The sequence below is a fragment of the Trematomus bernacchii genome, unplaced genomic scaffold (genome assembly GCF_902827165.1).
Source record: "Trematomus bernacchii unplaced genomic scaffold, fTreBer1.1, whole genome shotgun sequence".
NCBI classification, from domain to species: Eukaryota; Metazoa; Chordata; class Actinopteri; order Perciformes; family Nototheniidae; genus Trematomus; species Trematomus bernacchii.
Window position 1 is genome coordinate 12,787,099 of NW_022988050.1, and position 19,902 is coordinate 12,807,000.

Consider the following 19,902-nt stretch of genomic DNA (forward strand, 5'->3'; position numbering starts at 1 on the left):
AGTCTTGTAAATTATGTATACGGCTTATTTTCCTTCAAACAGAATTTCTATGAAAACAGGTCTAAGACAATGAGGTCGACCTTGATTTCTCTCATTAGCTCGGTTCAGCTCAGCGGGAGCTTCTTCTGCAGTTTGGGTTAATTAGCCCCTTAAAAACATTTGGATCTGAAAATGAACTTCGCTCACACTTTGAAATATCATTTAACTTGAGTTTAGCTTTATCTCATTTTTTAAACATTTTTAACAAGTCATTTTGAGAATACTTGAATTGCTATTGACTATTTAGAAACAGTACACCCATATTTGAAAGATTACAATTCCCATTAAATTATAAATGAATAGACAATAACTTTAAATGTAGCTTTTTTTAAGAAATGTATTATTTACTTAACTATTTTAGGTCGTTTTATCTATAACAATGCATCATATTTCACTTGTTTATCACGCTTTATATGTCAAATATCCATTTCTAGTGCAACATAAAAGACACATCTCTAAGCCGTTGACCAATCACAACAGAGCTGGCCAGCTAACCAATCAGAGCAGACTGGGCTCTGGTTTCAGACAGAGGGTGAAAAGAGGTGCTGCAGCACAGGCAGTATGAGAAAAATAAAGAGCTTTTTGAACATTAAAGCAATTAACCATGTCACAGTAGAGGCAGAAAATACAATTATGAACCTGAAAATGAGCATAATAGGGCCCCTTTAAATGTATACTTAAGTGTACTTTATCGAGTAAATGTACTAGTTTACGTGTACATATTGCCAACATAAAACATCCAACACTTTAGATAGAAATGTTGTTTAGTTGTGGGGTGATTCAGCTGGAGATACATAGGAGAACTAGTGCATATTATAATAAAGCCACTCCACACAAACCCACACACACAAATACATAAACATGACTTTGGCTCACTCTCACGCTTGGGAGTTTTCTTGCTCTCTTCATTCACGCTGCATGAGTGAGTAGCAGACATCTTTATCTTCATTACTGCAGCAGACACATCAGCCTCTCCTGTGCATTTCTCTGGGAGGGGGGGGGGGGGGGGGGGCCATCACATCACGAGAAATCTGCAATAAGAATGGAACGGAAATGGGAGAGACCTTACACTTACCTGGTTAATACTGCACCATGTCCACAGTTGTTATTCATGGGGGTTGTTGGAATACACTGATGTAGACAGAGGGAGATGTTTACTCCTGCTACTCTGTAAAGAAACTGATATATGTGCATGCGGCTCTCTCTGCCTTAAACCTTCTGCAGTCAGATCTAAAATAGGATGTCAATGGCTGCAGAAACAAGGTGCTCTCTGTTTTGGCTGCAGGTGATTTGGGGTATTTCTTCAAATCGTGATTGTCGTGTTAGCCTCATTAAGTTGTTGTGTGGATGCATCCTGGTTTTTTATAATGGTTTTAGAAAGCTACTAGATGGTTTCAAGGATGAAGTGTCTTATAACATATCATTAGAGCATTTTGTGTTATTTCTCTCTTATATTGCTAAGTGATTTCTGCATATCATGTTGTTTTTCTGATAATTATCAGATTATTGTTCATCTGAAATAATAATTTCTGAGTGTTTCCTTGTTAAAGAAAGATTACATTCAAATGTTTTAACTGAATTTGAAATGACTTTATTTCAGGTCGAACCTAACCCAGGATATTTCAAAGGGGATCAGGGGTTGCAAGGAGAATTCAGGAAATGGTAACAACACACACACACGCACACACACCATTAAGCAACTTTTACATTTTGAGAACGTTTTATATGACCTCCACATCCATTTGTCTTGATTAGTGTGCTCGACTGTCACAGAGGGATTATGAGGTGAAACTCTTCTTTTCCCTGCCTGGAACTTAAGACTGTAGCTGCTATTAAGGGATTTCATTAGGTGTCCCCTCCCTACTCATCCCCCCCAGGTACACATTTTAATCAGTTCCTCTCTTGCTGGAGGTCAGGCGGTCTTGCTGGCTGCATTGCAGGGCTCGCTACATTCAAAGCGGCTTATGAAAAGTGACAGATAGTGATGTTGAGAGGTTGAGCCGCGGTGGCTGCTCACCTTTGTGACCTGACATCTTCTTCTATATTCATCTCTCTGTCCTGCTGCACTTCTGGCATGCTGTTTCGAATCCTCCTCCCTTTATCTAGCATTCTCCTACTTATCCCTTTACTTTTTAGCTCCAACTTAAAGTGTGTTTTCTTCTCCTTCTGTCCCTCAGTGGTCCATCGGAGGCGTTCTGTGATGTCTGGTGACGACGTGCTCCTCCAGTGTGAATTGCGCTCCAACCTGGCAACTCCACGCTGGACGCTGAACGGCAAAGAGCTCCAGGGATACGGCCTGAATTCGGGCTACCGCATCGGCACAGATGGCCTCCTCATAATCGGAGCTCGTTCCCAGCAGAGTGGGTCTTATCGCTGCTTTGCTGTGGAGAACTCCGTCTCAGTCCTGGTGTATCTCTATACAGTCAGGGTACACACGGACTCCTACTTCCCCGTGGAGCCTGAATCCACGACTTCCCCCACCACAGTTTCCAGCCCGACTGTTTTCTCCACCAGCAGCCCCACGGAGCAGCCCCTGCCCTCCCCCCCCGCCCCGCTGCCTCCGGGGGCCGAGTTCCAGACCTACAGACACATGGAGGCCGTGTACATCTCCCTGGTGGCGGTCCTCGGGGGGCTCTGCTTGGTGTTGACTGTGGTGCTTCTTTATGTGAGCTTCTGCACCAGAAGGGCCCGGCGGGACCGAAAGTTCTCCCAGCAGGAGCTGCACGTCCTGGGGGCCTCTGAGAGGAAGAGGAGCTCGCATCTGGAGCTTAAAACCATCACGGGCCACTGTAACGGCCGCCAGGGTCGTCGCTCCATCTCGATGACAACATTTGGGGACATTGGTGATGGATTCCTGCAGATTGTTCCAGGGGAGGGCCAGTTCTCCCCCTGCAAAACGCCTCCCCCTGCCCCTCCTCTGCCCATGCCACCTCCATTACCCAACATTGATTACGCCAACGGGATGTCGGCCACTCTGCCCAGCGTGCTGCGGAAGATGAACGGGAACAGCTACGTTCTTCTGAGGCAGGCCGACACCGAGGGCATGTCGCCGCTCTACCACTCCTTCACAGAGGAGCTCAACAAGATCCTGGAGCAGAGGAAACACACGCAGCTGGACCTGCAGCCGGACGAGAGCTCCATCTAGGACGCCCCCTCTCAGGCTCAGTCCCAAAGTTATTTATTTTATACCCCAACGGTGACCCGTAGTGGTGGGGAGAACTGACTGTCGTATCAAACGCTGCTGTTATTTACCCAGTGTCAGAGTACCTCGCCTGATCTGAAATGCGCAGGCTCCCCTTGTCTCCCATGACAAATGACCCAGGATTTCACTTCAACAACGGACTACACTAACCAGACGTTAATATTCAAAAAGTGGAGCTGTGAAGATTTTGGTCAAAGACTGCGCTGTTACAGAAGTACTAGGAAGAAGGGAGCTTAATGCTTCCTCTGCTGAGACTTTCTGGAGGCTTGTGAAAGATCGGGGTCATACATGTGTGATGTAGAAGACGCAAACTAGGACACGAAAATAAGTCAGGCCAAGAGGGGACCGCAGATATATGAGACTGTGGAAGTGTTCAGGGTTTTTAGTGCCATGTAATGTAAGCCTTCTATGGAACTTAAAGTGATACTCCACCAAAAATCTACCTTTTGTGCATTGTTAAATCATTCTACCTTTCACCCGATGTGCTTTCCACCTCAGAGCCTTTCGTGAGTTATGGACAGTTGTTAGAAGGTCACAGTGCTTTAATGAGCAAAGAGTGCATCCTATTGGGATTCATTAGCTGCCATTGGCCACCTCCAGGTGTGTCTCAGCAGTGGATAATAAGGACACATCACCCCCAAACCCCTGTGTGTGATGTTTGAGCAAGTGAACTAATATACTAAATTGAAGGACCATTACATGTTTTCAAACAAGCTAAATCATCCAACAAGTATAAAGTTGGTACCAGAATGATTTAAGAAGTTGCATGATTTTTGAAAGGGAAAACATTTCCAAATAGGAATCCATTTTAAGCAATTATCGAAACATCTGCTGATTCTTTTCCCCCAAAAAACGTCATAAAAGAGTTTCAAATGCTCGTCACATCTTACCAGAGTCAAGTGTGCCTTCTTGGAATTGTTGGCAAACATTTGTTAACCCCAAAATATCTTATATGAAGATGTTAAACAGAGAAAATTAGCAAATAAGAAGCTCATTCTTTGCATACTACATATTACAGTCACCCTTCAAGCCCACAGGGGAAGCCTGTTTGATACTCAAAATATAGATTGTGTGTGGAGTATCACTTTAAGAAGCTGTTACAGTTCACAAGGGCTCAGGTGGTGAGACAAATCTTACATTTTAAGTTATTTAAAACTATTCTTTGTTCATTTTCTTCTGCTCTCAAGTAGATTGCGGCAGCAGTTAGTAGCTCTTTTGTGTGTTAATAGGAAAACCTGTAGCAAAGCTTCTGTTAGCATCAATGTTAGAACAAGAGACACAGCTTAAGTGGTCTATTAAAGGAGAAGTCTGTTTGTGGTCAGATTGATTGAATTCACGTAAGACCACAGACTGGCTCCGGGGCCCATTGGGGAAACCACACTGAAAACAAATGGCTGTAAAGGAAATATGCAGCTTTCTATTTATACAGCTCCAACATTATCTCTTTGTCATGGTCAGACTGTTGCCTTGTTTTTGGATGATCATTCATTACACCTCGAAGATGTGGCTTTCTCTTGAGACGTCATGCCATTCTTTTCAGACACAGACACAAACTCTTAGTGATGTTACAAAAAGTCAAATTGGTTTCCATCGACTTCTTAAATGGTCCCCTATCTGCCTGCAAGGGGCCATTTGTCAATCCAGAGAAGACCTTCACACAAAGGCATCCTCTGTGTTTACCTGACATCAGAGCAAGGCCAAAACAGCAAGAACCGCAGACCGTACAGTATTTTCTTGGCAAGGTGAACTATGATTAAATAGTAGGTATAACTTAGACAGACTGAAATGAATCTCTAAGTAGTTTGTAAACGTGTCACGGTGAGGGGTAAATACAGATCTGTCTTACCCAGCAAAGTGTTGAATCAGCTCTCGTAGCGGTGGCTCAGCAGCAGCCCTCGAAGGGGACTCTCAGCGAGCGTCTGTCAGAGCGGGCTGACAGGAACAGCGAGGCTTGGCTCCCCTCCACCAGGAGAGGACACAGGCTTTTTGTCTGTTTGCATAGAGTGCTGTCCTCTCACAAGTCAGAAGCAGACAGGAAACATTTGACCTGAGTGTCCTGGTTAGCCATGCAGGAAACAGACGATGATACAAGGAGGCAGCAGCTATTTTGCACTCGCAGGTTTTTACAGTAGTTGTCCTCTTGTCTGCCTTGTAAGCCACTTTATTTTGGGAATATGGTTCAGGGAGTGCACTATATGCAGACTGATAAATGTCCTCGCCCGGATTGAAGGAAATCTGTTTGATATCATTAAACAAAGTGCTTGCTTTGTTTTGTTTGAGACATGAATGTTGTTGGGGATAGATTGGCCAAAGGTGTATTATTCATGGCCTGGTCCACTGTATGAAAGCAGGATTTCTGGTCATTCACCTTTGAACATGGATGACACATATTCTTGTTCGTTGGTAGCAAATTCAACCTTTAAACTGCTTCTACTGATTAGGTTTCCTAATTATTTTGTATCTGGCTATCTCTGTGACCTTATGCGAAGTCTCTGTCTCAGTAGTTATATACTGTGTATAGGCTTGTCTCTTTAGGAAATGACAACTATATAAAATGTTAGCGTTTAGCTTTTTCCATACAAGACATATAGAATCCAGAAAAATAGACAGATAGTAAACCTTTGTACCATACGCAGCACCACTAGACTGCCAGATCAAATCATTTCATTGGATGCCAACAAAAACTTCAGATTGGGTGAAGTTGGCTAAAATTGCTATACTCCTCACCATATGCCTATGTGCGAAGACAAAACCATGATCTACTGTTACACATTTCAGATCACACTAAACAAATAGCATATATATTGGACTACTTATCATATATGTGGCTATAAATACAACTTAAGAAAGAGTGAACTATTGTCGGTTAACTATAAATCCAAACGTTCTCAGACCTCAGCCATGAAGCTCTCCTTAGATGTGTTTCTCCGTATGATACAACCTCACCTGTGTGTCCTAATCAGCCATGCAGAAAATAGATGACCATACTCATTCGCACTTTGCATGTTTTTTATCAGCCTTTTTAGCCATTTCACTTGATTTTCATCCTCATTCCTCCCCTCTCTCCCTCTCTGTTGTTCCTTCCCGTCTCATCAGTTCTCATGACAGTATCATCTATTACTCTCTCTGCTCACATTCACACACTCTCTCAAGGACCCCTGCTGAATTTACAAATGCCATTGTGGCCCCCAATCCATTAGAACTAGTTTTTAAATAGCCCTAGAGTTTGTGTTTGTGAAACAAGTTGGTTTTCTGAACATGCTACTCTCCATTTTTTCAGAGAGGTTGACTAGGATTGTGCATATTTTCTGATCCATGCTAATTTTATTTATTTTATTTAAATCAAAGATGTGAATAAATGTTTTTGTTGGGTTACATTTAATTGCAAATTCAAGATATGTAAAAATGATTGCAGTTTCTCCTGAGTTCAACATGTTACTATACGGTACCTACACATGTATTATATAAAGGCTTCCATTATCAAGGTCCCTTATGATAGATTTTGACAATCCTTCACATGTTGAAAGCTTTGTCTGAATCTGCGACCTTTGCTGCTGCTTCATTCTCATTTAAGGACAATCTGTTTACAAAAGACACTGTCTCTGCCCTGTTTTCTTATATGGACTTTAAAACCATATTGCATCACATTCACCTTGTCTATGTACACAAATCCAGATTGAAGCAAATACATCCCGCTGCGTCAATATGCAAGATACACTATATTTTATGTAGATTATTTTTTAGGTGTCGGCCAAAGACAGTAGTTAGAGTTCCTTTTGCACTGTTAGTACTTTTTTAAACGTCATATAATATACTCTTGTAAACTGTGACACTTTGACGGAAGAGGATGAGCGCCACATGTGAAACACTTTTTTTGAGATTAAAGTCAGATTTCTGTATTTTTCTCAGAATTGTGACTTTAATCTCACAACAAAATGAAAAGAAAGTTTTGGTCGGATCTTGAAAGAAAGTGGCCCTAATCCTCTCCCATACACTTTCCATCAAGTTTTTTCTGTATGATTCCTTTTGTTGATAATGACCTTATCTATGTGCTTTTCTCAGAATATAACTGGCTTCCTGTAAGATTTAACCACCTACGTTGTTGCAGACCTTTTATGTTGTGTCTCATGTCTAATTTATTGAAGTTCATTAAATTTCAACTTGCCTCTGCAGATTAAATAACACTTAAATGCTCATCTTGGGGGGGGAAACAAAAACGTCAGCGTCAAGAGCCTTGAGGGGAAGACAGGAAATGACTTGCAAAACATGCTCAAACTGAGTCCAACTCTCCAGACGCCACAACACTTGGTTGTTTTTAGCTTGTGGCAAGCGACAAGGCCACTGGGAACTCCACTGGGAATGGATCCCACAGTAATTTACATATATGACTCTGACAGAGCAGAGGTATAACATAAGCTCAGAGGGGGGATAAAATGACCATATTTCAGAGCAAGGCAGTAACTTAGCAACAGAATCTTTATTTAGAGTCTTAAATGTCCTAGCGTGGCTATAGCTTTGCCAGTTTTCATTGGGTAGCGCGGGTGTGATGGGAGTGTACTGGCCCTGATATCTGTAATTGGTGGCATATTTAAATTAAAATGCAGGAAATTAGCATTTTCACACAATCATGCTTTAATTCCTTTTACGGCTAAGACATTTTAACTTGACATAGATGTGGTGATATAAGTGCACAGATCATTAAAATGTCACCACCTTTATTTGCAGTACATCTATCACATCAGGAACTGCAGTCTTTATGGCTGAGGGTAATTCAGTTGGACATGGCATCCACATTCTTGAAAAAATGATCCTCAAGTAGATATTTGGAAGAAAATTAGTGAAATCAGCAGAAGTATGCCACTGCAGAGCTCTGCTCCACCGTCTCTCACTGATCACCATCCTCTGCAGTCATCTCACGCTCCTATTCTACATGCATTCTCTCAGATATACCCAAACCATTTCCTAGTGGCCAGAACTATGTATGCCAGCAGAATAGTATCCATCAATCAACAGCGACGAGCAATCTGTCCTGCAGGCACCTTTCATGCCTATTTGTATTCATGGAAGGACTGTTTGTATGGGCGTCTTTTTGTTGAGAACTACATTGAGGTTATTTGTTAGGGAATAAAAGGGAAAGCCGGCATGTTTCACAGTCCAAGATGGTAGCCCTATTTTACTTTTTTGGTTTTCCCTTTCCTGTATTGTGTTATATAAGTTTTTGTGCATAATTAATGTTCTGCTAAGTTTCTCTCCCACACGCCTCCTCTGCCTGAAACGCCTCCATATAGTCCTTCATTTACTTCCGCAACATAGTACACACTGTACATGATAGGCCAAGGGGCGGGACATCTCTAAGCAGTAGACCAATCGCAACAGAGACAGCCAGCTAACCAATCAGAGCAGACTGGGCTCTTGTTTTAGACAGAGGGTGAAAAGAGGTGCTGCAGCACAGGCAGTATGAGAAAAATAAAGTCCTTTCTGAATATTAAAGCTATGTCACAGACAGTAGAGGCATAAAATACAATTATGAAACCTGAAAACTAGTATACAAGGGCCCCTTTAAAACATTTCCCTCAAGCTATCACACAGCTTTCTGTCATCTTAATTTAGGGATTTGTTGTGCATTAAGGAAACCATCAAACCTTATCAGTATCTAAAACTGTAAAAACATGTACATTCCCTGGTGTCATGGAAATAAAGAAAGGTGTTCCTCTGCCATGTGTCTTGTCTGTGAAGTATTATCAGTGCAGTTAAATCAGTCAAAGCTAATGAAGCAGACAGCACATCAGTGTTGCTCTGCTGATTTTCTGACAAGCTGTGAAAATATAACTCAGAAGATAATCTAAATTTAAACACCAATGCCCAGCAACTGAACAATTTTTTTTAAAGATTTATTTCATACAAAGTTTCATCTGCTCTCAAGCGCTGCACTTTACTACAATGAATCTTCAAATAACCTTGGGTTTAAAAAATCAGTTATCTGCTTTTTTAATATGCCTGCTGACAAGCCTCTGGAGGATTCATGTAACGTCTATTTAAATGTGGCATTTAGAGCTGGTAATAATGGCACAGCTCTGCACAGAATTGCTGCCACCAACAGACAAAAGGGCATGGTGAAAAATACCCAGTCCAGAGCGAGGTCTTCTGCAGAAATATCCAACATATCAACATATTGATCACTTGAACAGCTTCAAAAAATGATGTATCTTTCTACAGTAAACTAGAATTTTGCATTCATTTTGACTTTAAATATTGGATAGTCCTTGTTCAGCATCTTGTTTCTGAGGTCTGATGGGGCCGATGCACGGGGGCCGGTTAGTGAAGGGGTGCCACTGGCCCTGAATGCTGGGGTTGTCTGTGTGGAAGGGCTTTCGGAGGCGGATGATGTCCAGGCCGGACTGATTGGTCAGCTTGGTCAAAACCTCAGAAATCTGTATCGACGTTTTGCCTGTGACAATTTCTTCCCTCACGTTGCCGTTTACTGCAGGAGGGAAAAGAATGAAGTACAAGTTACTTTTAATAGTACATACTTTTCTTATTGCAAAACTTAACAGTGTCACAAAGAACCAATACATCTGGGTGAAACTCCCAGTGGATTTTTACTTCTAGCTAAATAGAGGTCTCAGAAAAAACAGTGTTATACTGCCCCCTACAGTATCTAAGAGTAGTAACACACATTATTAACTGTTGTTCACTTGTAACTGTTAACCTGTTAAACCCGGAGCCTGTTTTCATGCTTTTGATTTAAAGTAGCATTATAGTAGTTTAGCATCACCAACGTAGTATTAGGTAGTTTCTTTAGGGACAGCAGTTGGATTTACAGAAGACAACACAGGACACATGCGGATGTATTTCCTCTCTTTTTCCTAACTTTTTTAACATCGGGGAGAGTGTACAAGTATATTTGTCCATATTACCAAGATATATGCAATTCTTTAAAATATATTTCCCTGGAAATCACTACAATAAAGCATTATTATTATTATTATTTGATCTATTTATTAAAAACATGTGCTAAAGTGAGGAAAGAAATTCAGGATTAGTCAGATGTCACATCAAAACACAGTCCTGAGCACTTACGGTATTCTGCAACTATTTTGGGTATCCTGCAGGGCTGAGGAGACACATACACGACAGTTGAAGGGTTGTATTTGGCATAATCCACCACTCCCTCTTCAATGAACCCCCTGAAAAAGAAGGGAAAACGTTTTTAAATGCTGTGCTTATCCTACTGATAGTGCTTTGTATGCCTATTGGTTGTAAACATACAGTCAATTTCCGGTGTTTAATTACTCGTGCGAAGTTAACCTAAGAATATCTGATTTATTTACAAAAAACTACTAACATTTGTAACTTTGAGAAAGAGGTTATATTAAAGTAATGTATGTAACATATATTTTACCTGATTCCCAGCGAGCTCTGTGCATTTTTGGAGAAGATGATGGAGAGTCGTTTGAGCTGGCAGACATAGCGACCCACTCCGTTCTGAAGAACACTCTGCAGGAAGCGACTCGGTGTGCCTCTGGATGTCATCGTTTAACACACAATTAGCGCATATATTTCAATTAAACATTTGTTTTTTAAAAAACCGCTAGAGACAAATATATGCTAGCTAGAAACAACATTCACAGAGGACGACTTGACGGGCATGCATGTATTCCGGTCCGTCGATGATATGTACCGGAGTGAAACACTTAAATGACACGAGCGCGGTAGAACTTAATAATAATACTTATTTTGAAAGACATTTAAAATGTTGGATTCAAATTATGAAACAGACACTTTTTATAATTCCATATTTATTTTTTATAGGAATTCACATTTAACATAAACATATACACGCATTCGGTGCACTTCGGCGTATGTTTCACACGGACTTGTTTTGAAAGCACACCGAAAAGCCCGGGGTTTGGAGAAGCATGGATAAAAAGTAGGGCAGACGACAGAGCCAGTAAGTCAATGTTATGTCTTTGTTTTTTATTTAAAACGATATGTATTTCTAGTGGATGCTTTCATGCACATTCATGCTAATTTCCCTTCATAGCTAGTGTTTGTTTAATACAAAATAACGGTTTTCTTCCTCGCTGTCTTTGCTCTCTGTGACTTACACTAGCATAGGTCATCCAAACATACCTCTGTTGTAGCTTTGCTGTAAGTTAATGAACCTGTCTGTCTCTTTGTGCAGGTTTAATGTCGTTTCCAGATAACTAATGTGGAGGAACTTGCTGCTGAGGGGCACCACCTGTCTCTTGCAGGTGGCAGCCCCAAGATTTCTGCACCAAAGACCCTTCCCACCCTTTTCCTGTGTGAGACTTCTTACCCAGAGACTCCTTCATAGGCCTCCACAGCTTCTTGGTAAAGGCTACTTCCTGGCACACAGTGGAACCAGGGCTTATAAAAAGGATGCCAAGTCTACTTTAGAGATTCCTACAAGTCCTGTCACTATCACAGACATAAAACAGTACCTGCGCTCTAAAGAAATTCCCTTCCACGATGGTTACAGCTGCCTCCACATTCAGAGCATGTTTATCAATCCGTCCGACAGGAAAGACAGCTACTCCTTGTTCATCGACAAAACCACCGGGCAGTTTGTGTGTAAAGACACGCTGGTGGAAGGGAGCTGGGAGGATATCCAGGACTGTCTGGAGGTGATGCAGAAGCAGGAGCAGGACTTCCTCAGCCCTCATGTGCTGCTGGGATACCCAGAGAGTATGGAGGAGCAGGAGGAGAGGGAGAGCGAGCTGAGGGAGGTGCAGAGGATCTGGTCCAGCTCTGTGCCGCTCATTGACGTCCCTGAGGAAGAGGCTCTGCTGGTTAAAACCATGTTCCAGGTATTTCTGAGGGTCATTTCATGAGTTTTTTTCATGACATATTAAGGATTTTCTTTTTATACAAATTATAATAGGGAAAACCCACTTGCCAGACACCATCACATTTACATCACCATCATTGAAATGCAAGGCAAGGCAGGACATTTGTTTCGTTATTCTACACAATAGGCCTATAGTACATAGATATGTTTCGGGGATAAAGGTGGAAGAAACCAACAAGTACCGAAAACAGAAAATATTGTAACATGTCGGTAATTTTCCTCACAGGATAATAAGCTTTACTAATGTTTTGTTTCAGATCTCAAAGGTCTCCAATGCAACACTCAAGAAGTTTGGCGTGAGACTCTTTAAACCCACCAAGAGTCTGGTTTTCCCCTGGTTTGGGGGCCCCGACTCCTCCCTGAAGGGCGTGAAGCTCCTCTCCGCCCAAATCACAGACAATAACAAAGTCATTTATAAAGAAGCCACAGTCCCAAAGTGTAATTCTTTCTACAGCCTGTTCGGCCTCCCCCTGGTGGGCCGTATGGACGCGGAGGTGGTGCTCACCGGTTCTGAGCTGGACACACTCGCTGTGAGCCAGGCCACAGGACTCCCCAGTGTGGCTCTTCCACGGGGGGTCAGCTGCCTCCCACCCATCCTGCTGCCTTACCTGGAACAGTTCAAGAGAGTGACGCTGTGGCTGGGAGACGACATTCGCTCCTGGGAGGCGTCTAAGATCTTCTCTCGTAAGCTGGGTCTGAGGCGCTGCTCGCTGGTGCGGCCCGGGGAGTACAGACCCTGTCCCGTCGAGGCGCTGGCTCAGGGGAAGAACCTGGGACATATCATCAAATCCTCCATCCCAGCAGCACATAAGTCCATCGTGTCCTTCAAGCAGCTCAGAGAGGACGTGTACGGGGAGCTGTCGAACACAGACCAGGTGGCCGGAGTGAAGTGGGCCAGGTTTCCCGAGCTCAACAGGATCCTGAAGGGACACCGCAAGGGGGAGCTGACTGTTTTCACAGGTATGAAGAACCATGATGCTTAAAGACCAAGTTTTGAATCACAATTCATAGTATAGTCTTGGTTGTTTTTTTAATTCTAATACAATACAAAATGATCAACCAACTCTACAGTTCCCCTAGGCCCAAAAGAGTTTTGCATCTTTCTGCACATTATTTTGGTTTTCTAGCCCACAAAACCATAGTTGTTATTATTGAATATCTCCTGATTATTTTCTTGATTAATGTTGTTTAAACAATTTCAGAAAATGGCAAATAAATGTATATCCCAGGTTCTCAAATGCCAAGTTGATGTTAAAAATGTCTTGTTTTGTCAGTCCACAACCCAAAGATAGTCAGTTAAATAAGATATAAAACTGAAAAAAGGAGTTCTCCAAATTTGGTATATTTAAAAACAGCATTTTTAGACATTTTCATTCAAAACAGCTCCAAAGGTAGCAAAGGGCTCTCTATAACCGACCTTCTGAATGTCAGAGATAGAAATGTGGCCACTAGTTTGTGAAAACATTTAACAAAAATACAATAGTTGTGCTTCAACTAGTTTGAACGCTCCCAAGTGGTCAAGAAAAAATGAAACTAAAATGTATCCATTGGTCTTAATATATATGTTTGTTTTTATAACCAGGTCCCACTGGCAGTGGGAAGACCACTTTTATCAGCGAGGTTGCTCTGGACCTCTGCATGCAGGGCGTCAACACGCTGTGGGGCAGCTTTGAGATCAACAACGTGCGTCTGGCCAAGGTCATGCTCACTCAGTTTGCCATGCAGAGGCTGGAGGACAACCTGGAGCAGTACGACTTCTGGGCAGACAAGTTCGAAGAGCTGCCTCTCTACTTTATGACTTTCCACGGGCAGCAGAACATCAAGTAAGTGTTTCAATTCATATGTCCTTCTAAATCCCAGTCCCATGCTACTTTTCATCGTGCTTTAGCCAAGACCATAAAATCAATTAATTAAACTGGATTCTGTCAACAGTAGCTGTAGGAATATGCCAGTGTTTGCTTTTAACTTGCTTTAATTCTTTGATAAATTCAAGCTAAAAAGGGCTGCAAGGATAAGTCAGAAAACAAACTGACATCTATTCATTGGTTAAGCCCTTTAAAGAGGACATATCGTGCTCAATTTTAAGGCTATACGTGTAAATTGGGTCTCTACTAGAACCTGTTAACATGCTTTAATTTTGAGCAGCTGTCTCTTTGAATCCCTTTTCTGAAAAAGCCATCGGTGGTGGTAAATTCTAACAAGTTACATAGAAAGGGGAGCCAGATCTGAAAGGCTTGTTGAATCCCATGTTTACCGAACAACATTGGTTTTTCATGATGTCGCCCCCAAAAAAGAGCCAATTTTCAGTTTATTATTTGAGGTTTTGTATTGTTAGTTCGGCAGAAACAGATATTTGAAGACCGTGCATTATTTTTACTGACTGTACAATTAATGGATGGATTTTCAATAGGGCGGTGCTGGAAACAATGCAACATAGTGTCTACCTGTATGATATCAACCACGTCATCATCGACAACCTGCAGTTCATGATGGGGCAGGAAAACCTCTCAGTAGACAAGTGAGTAAGATTTAAAACAAATATAAAGAAAAACAACCTTTTGTTCATGTTCCACTCTCAGTTTCATCAATGTTGCTTTCCCATCACAAATACGTAATTACATTTTGTTTCCAGGTTTGCTGTCCAGGACCACATTATTGGAGCCTTCAGGAGGTTTGCCACCAACAGCAGCTGCCACGTCACGCTGGTCATTCACCCGAGGAAAGAGGAGGACGACCGGGATCTGCAAACAGCATCCATCTTCGGATCAGCAAAGGTAAGACAGAAAAAGGTGTAGAAGTCAGTATCAGAACTGTATTTTAAGACAATTTGATTCACAAGTTTGTACACTTAATTCTTTTTAAATAGGACAAGGGGACTCAAGGAGAGGACAGAACAAAACATTGAATTAAAAAAACTAAAAAAGTATATGGAAAATGTGATTTAAAAAAAGATCAAATGCATATAAACACTTAAAATAAATAAATAAAGGGTTTTAAAGTATAAAAACACTGCACAAAACAATAGAATAAGAAAAGATCAATCGCAAAATATTGTTTCAGATATAACAATTTAAAGAGTTTTTATACAAATCATTATTTACCCAAGGATAACAATTCTGAAAAACTGCTGGAAAGTCCAAATAAAAATTCAATCTCTACTATTATATTACTTGCTGTATTTTACTTTTGTTTAACATCCATTTCCTCCATACATTTGCTCGTGAGTGTCGCGCTCTTTTTCTATTTAAAAGTACCTTATCTTTACAAATAAAAAAAAAACACTAATTGAGTTTGAAAATACAAATGTCCTGACCATTTTTACAAAGCTGCAGTCCTTTTACAAGAAGCATCTCCACTTGTAACCCCTTCCAGGCCAGCCAAGAGGCAGACAACGTCCTGATCCTGCAGGAGAAGAAGCTGGTGACGTGTCCCGGCCGCAGGTCCCTGCAGGTCACCAAGAACCGCTTCGACGGAGACGTGGGCATCTTCCCTCTGGATTTCCTCAAGTCTTCGCTGACTTTCGAAGCTCCCATCCAAGGCAAGCACAAACTGAGGAAGGTCGCCTCCAAGCCGGAAAACGAGGAGGGCGAGGGGAAGAAGGTGGAGGTAAAGAAGGTACAGGTTAAAAAAGAGAAAGCGGACAAAACAGCAAAGGCTCCACGAACTGTAACCGGAAAAGAAAGCGTGCAGCAGTAACGATAATATAGTATACTTGTAAGGCAGAAGAGATTACTGGGATCGATAAAGTGTTAGATAGCAAGGATGTTTGACAGTTTTATGTCAATAACGAAAGGTTCAACTAAGCTGAATAGTAAGTATGTTGGAGCAATGCAAAATGAGCTCTGATTGTAATTCACAATGAAACAAATAGTTAATAATACTGTAATACCAACTAAAATTGTATATATTTCATTATGGAGCAAAGTATGAAGTATGTTCTGAGCAGAATGTGAAACGATGATAGGAAAGTGTTGGCACATGATAAGCTTTTCTACTACTGTATATTAAGTTCTCTGTTCAAAGTGTTTATGAAATACATCTTAACTCGTTCAATTTCACAAAAAATGCCGTTTTCATGGTAATGTCCAATATTTCACGGTAGAACACTATCACACTGTCTGCGTGCCAGGCTGATACAAGCATTTGCACATTGCCTTAGTGTGCTCGACTGGCATTTTGTCCAAGGATGATTTATTGTATGAGCTACTTTTTAAAAAAAATAAAAAGCTTGAATGCTAAAATGTCTGTGTTTTCTTATTTGATCAACAGAGGGCAGTGTGTGCTTTATTACAGATAGAAACTTCCACAGTTAATATTGCCACCCTTTTTCAACACATGGCTACAAATGTGTTTTTTATTTAGCTTAGTCTTTGGGTTTCAATGGCAGATTTATTAATTTGTCTCAGATGTCTGTGCTTTGTTGAGATACTAACAAGCTTTAAAGTGCACATTTATGCATATTACCACCAAGAATGTAACTCATGCACTATTTAGCAACACTGGAAGCACTGTATTGCCTCTGTGTCATTTCTTTCTATATACATTTTCAGTAAGCTGGTGATTTATAAGATAATCAGAGATTCTTTGAAGGATTTAACAGTAAATAAAGGATGTCAAATTAGCACATTATTGCATCTAAAGCAGTAAAATGCAACCAACACATCGATAAAATGAATTTAAAACAACATAATATAAAAGTAAAAGACTCAGAGGGAACATTTTACTGCACTTCCTGTTTATCATGTACATTTTGCTGGAAAAACATGCTTGTATTTAGCAGGACTTTTACTTGTAGTGGAGTATTTTCCCAGTTTGTCAGTACTTCTTCCACCACTGCAGATTACACATTAGGTTCAAAGGGTTCCATATGTTTTAATGCACCTGCCTAATGGGTTTTTTTCATTGTGAAATTGAGCCATCTCCGGTGTCACATTCCACAATCCATTATTTAGACTTGGTGACTTTAATAAATGCAAATGTGTTTCAAAACATCTTCATATGAATATTTCATGGGTAAAGTCAATTGCCCCGCCCGGGCTGCAGCAGTGTGGGGTTACATGTGGAATCAGCAGCTTTCAGAGGTGAGAAACTGCTCTCTGCTGTACTGCGAGCTGCTGCAGGATCTATTGGTGCTTGCAGTGTTGTATTTCATCACAGTCACTGCGAATACAAATTCAGATTTATGACAGAGAGGGAAGGGTTTAGTGTGGGAATATGGAAGTGCCAGAGTGTTTGATATCAGGGCTTCTGATGATTTTCAACCTGGGAAATCCAAACAGCTGGTTTTTGTCTCTACCTGGGAGTCTCTTTAAAGAAATAGAGGATCTTTGCCTTTTGGAAATCTCATCAAGAGACTCTTGGACTCCAGTTGCATCAGAAACATGCCCATAGCAGGAGGCATGAAACATTACACAATGATAACTTGTACAAACCAATACCATATTTCAATTTATGACACGTATAGATACATATATCAAAATTGAGGAAGCACTGCCTTGTCAAAACCTGCTGGCTATATTTCCCACAGGGTTGTAAAGTAACAGACACCTGTAGTCAGAATTACAAAAATACTTGAATTAACCCAGATTACATTTGAAAACACGTGCAATTAGATTATAGCCTAGTTAGATTGTCACGGATCACTTGATACATTTTGTTTACATCTTTGAATAAGATATGAATTTATAAAAAGTGCATTGCACGTGTTGTAGTTCTATACACTGCACTTGTAGTTTTTGGCAGTATTTTCTTTATATACTTTAACAGTTTTTGGGGGAATTCAATGGATTCGGTGACTTCTTATAAAAACTTGTGAATTGTATTCAGTAACTGACCACGTTTCAAAGTAATTGAAGCCAGCATTAATTACAGAGGTATGGTAATTATTTTTAACTAAACTTCATGATTTTTTTTCCCTTTGACCTAGACGTTTTCAGCCCCAAACAACGTTCACAAGTGAACTCACTGATTTTATCAGACTGTGCGCACTTAAGGCTTTTAAAAACTTTTTTTACATGTGCAGTAATACTACCCAAGACCTGTAAACAGACTGATTGGTGGAATTCCCCTTTAATATCGTTATGCCATTGTTTATCTAAGTCCAGAGTTCACAGAGATTGGAGCCTCTCCGTCTGCCTCTGAGATCTCTGCTGGCTCCTTCTGTGACAGAGCGGTCCGGGGAAGCTCCTGGCCCCAGACTCACTTTACACATGGTATGTGGACCCCTGAGCTCCTCAGATAGCTCAATATATTGTTGTAAGGAGTGGGAATAATTCCTGTGTATGTTTGATGAATCCCTGCAGATAAGATGGCAAGAGGGAGACACATGCCTGTTTTTTATTTCATCCTTTGCTGTCATTTCTTCTTCTCCAAGCCTTTCTTTGCAGCTTAATGTTTTCCTGTGAATGTTTTACTTGCTTTCTATAATGACTCCAGGCTGTGTGCTGGATGGGCCTGGGTGTCCTCTTGAATGTGTGGGTGTGGGATACGGCTGCTGAGGACTCTGAAAGGGCCTCTTTGTTTTTTGAGACGTTACTGCTCCGTGATGATGGCAGCTCTGTCTCCAGCCAGCTCCTCAAAAGGAGGGAAAAACTGAAAAATTGGGAGGAATGAGTTTGACACAAATCCATTCAGATGCTCATGACTGCACTGAACTTTCCCAAATACTCACACACTGTAGCTGTCAGTCATGCTGTCAGCTTACTGAGCTTTATCCAAGTAGGTTTCAAAGATAATAACTCAAGTTGTTGATGTCCTTTCCCAGAGTAAACTTATGCAAGATGGTTAAATACTGAAATCTCTGTGTATTGTTGTTTGTGTCCAAAGTGACCTTTATTGAACAGAGCTTTGAATTCCTATTCAAATGGCTGCCATCTGGAGAGGGGACGAGATGAAACAACCTTAGATACGCAGCTCTTAATCATGAAGGGAACAAATTGTGCAGAGAACAAAACACTACAGATATGGGAGGATGTGAATTAAATGAGACTAAGAAAAGAGGTTTCAGCTGCAGATAAAATATTTCTCTCGTTAGGTATTTGACCTTGAAAACACTGAAAACATCAAGATCAGATTAGAGCATTAGAAGTACATTTACTTTATAAACTGTTTCCACAAACAAGGAAAAATGTAGTCAGTGGTAAATATACTCGAGGCCCCGGCTGCTCCCAGCACTGCTGATGATGGGACGCATGGATACATGACATGCATGCATACTGTAGCTCTCCGCCCCATTAGCCGGCCTTCATTAAGCCATCTATTTGACCAAGTCTGGGGGTAATTTCAGGACCTTCAATCTGAGTTAATCAGCCGGGGGCTCTGGCTCTGCAGATGGATTTAGCTCAGTTTGCAAGACAGGATCATATTCAGAGTCTTTTACGTTGATCATGGTTAAGGTATTGAGTTTCCTTTAGACATGGTGATAAAGACAGTATTACACGGAATTGAGCAGGTAAGGTTCAGAAAACACGAGAATGTTTTTTACTGTTTTTTGGAGGAAAGCTAAAACATCATTATTATTAATTAAAGTTAAAAGAATAGTTAATTATTTTGGGAAATGTTCCTGTCTGTTATCTTCAATTCGATGAGGAGGTAAATACCACTCTCAAGATCTTTACAGTAATAAAGCTACAGCTAGTAACCGGTTAGCTTAGCTTAGCTCAGATTAGCTAAAACTGAACACAGTGGGAAACAGTTAGCCCTGCTCTTAAACAGTAACATGTAACACCAACTAAGGTTCTCTGGTTTACACGTGACATTATATATGTTTTGTTTGATTTTACAAAAAACT

General features: G+C 41.0%; 3 protein-coding genes across 3 annotated transcripts in view; 2 read left to right on the forward strand and 1 right to left on the reverse strand.

The window, feature by feature from the left end:
* sema4gb (sema domain, immunoglobulin domain (Ig), transmembrane domain (TM) and short cytoplasmic domain, (semaphorin) 4Gb) overlaps positions 1-8,955 on the forward strand; it is a 37,153-nt gene extending 28,198 nt beyond the window's left edge. The window contains exons 14-15 of the mRNA XM_034119692.1: positions 1,640-1,701; positions 2,217-8,955. Coding sequence (XP_033975583.1) covers positions 1,640-1,701; positions 2,217-3,184 — 1,030 coding nt within the window. The 3' untranslated portion in view covers positions 3,185-8,955. The remainder of the gene's footprint in view (positions 1-1,639; positions 1,702-2,216) is intronic.
* A 160-nt stretch (positions 8,956-9,115) lies between these two features.
* On the reverse strand, positions 9,116-10,923 carry mrpl43 (mitochondrial ribosomal protein L43). Its single transcript, XM_034119693.1, has 3 exons — positions 10,644-10,923; positions 10,322-10,428; positions 9,116-9,722 (listed from the first exon to the last, which is right to left on the reverse strand). The coding sequence occupies exons 1-3, from the start codon at positions 10,772-10,774 to the stop codon at positions 9,487-9,489; spliced, it is 474 nt and encodes a 157-aa protein (XP_033975584.1). The 5' UTR covers positions 10,775-10,923; the 3' UTR covers positions 9,116-9,486.
* A 188-nt stretch (positions 10,924-11,111) lies between these two features.
* twnk (twinkle mtDNA helicase) lies at positions 11,112-16,344 on the forward strand. Its single transcript, XM_034118917.1, has 7 exons — positions 11,112-11,192; positions 11,427-12,072; positions 12,371-13,073; positions 13,696-13,936; positions 14,524-14,631; positions 14,746-14,887; positions 15,486-16,344. The coding sequence occupies exons 2-7, from the start codon at positions 11,452-11,454 to the stop codon at positions 15,807-15,809; spliced, it is 2,139 nt and encodes a 712-aa protein (XP_033974808.1). The 5' UTR covers positions 11,112-11,192; positions 11,427-11,451; the 3' UTR covers positions 15,810-16,344.
* Positions 16,345-19,902: the final 3,558 nt, after the last annotated feature.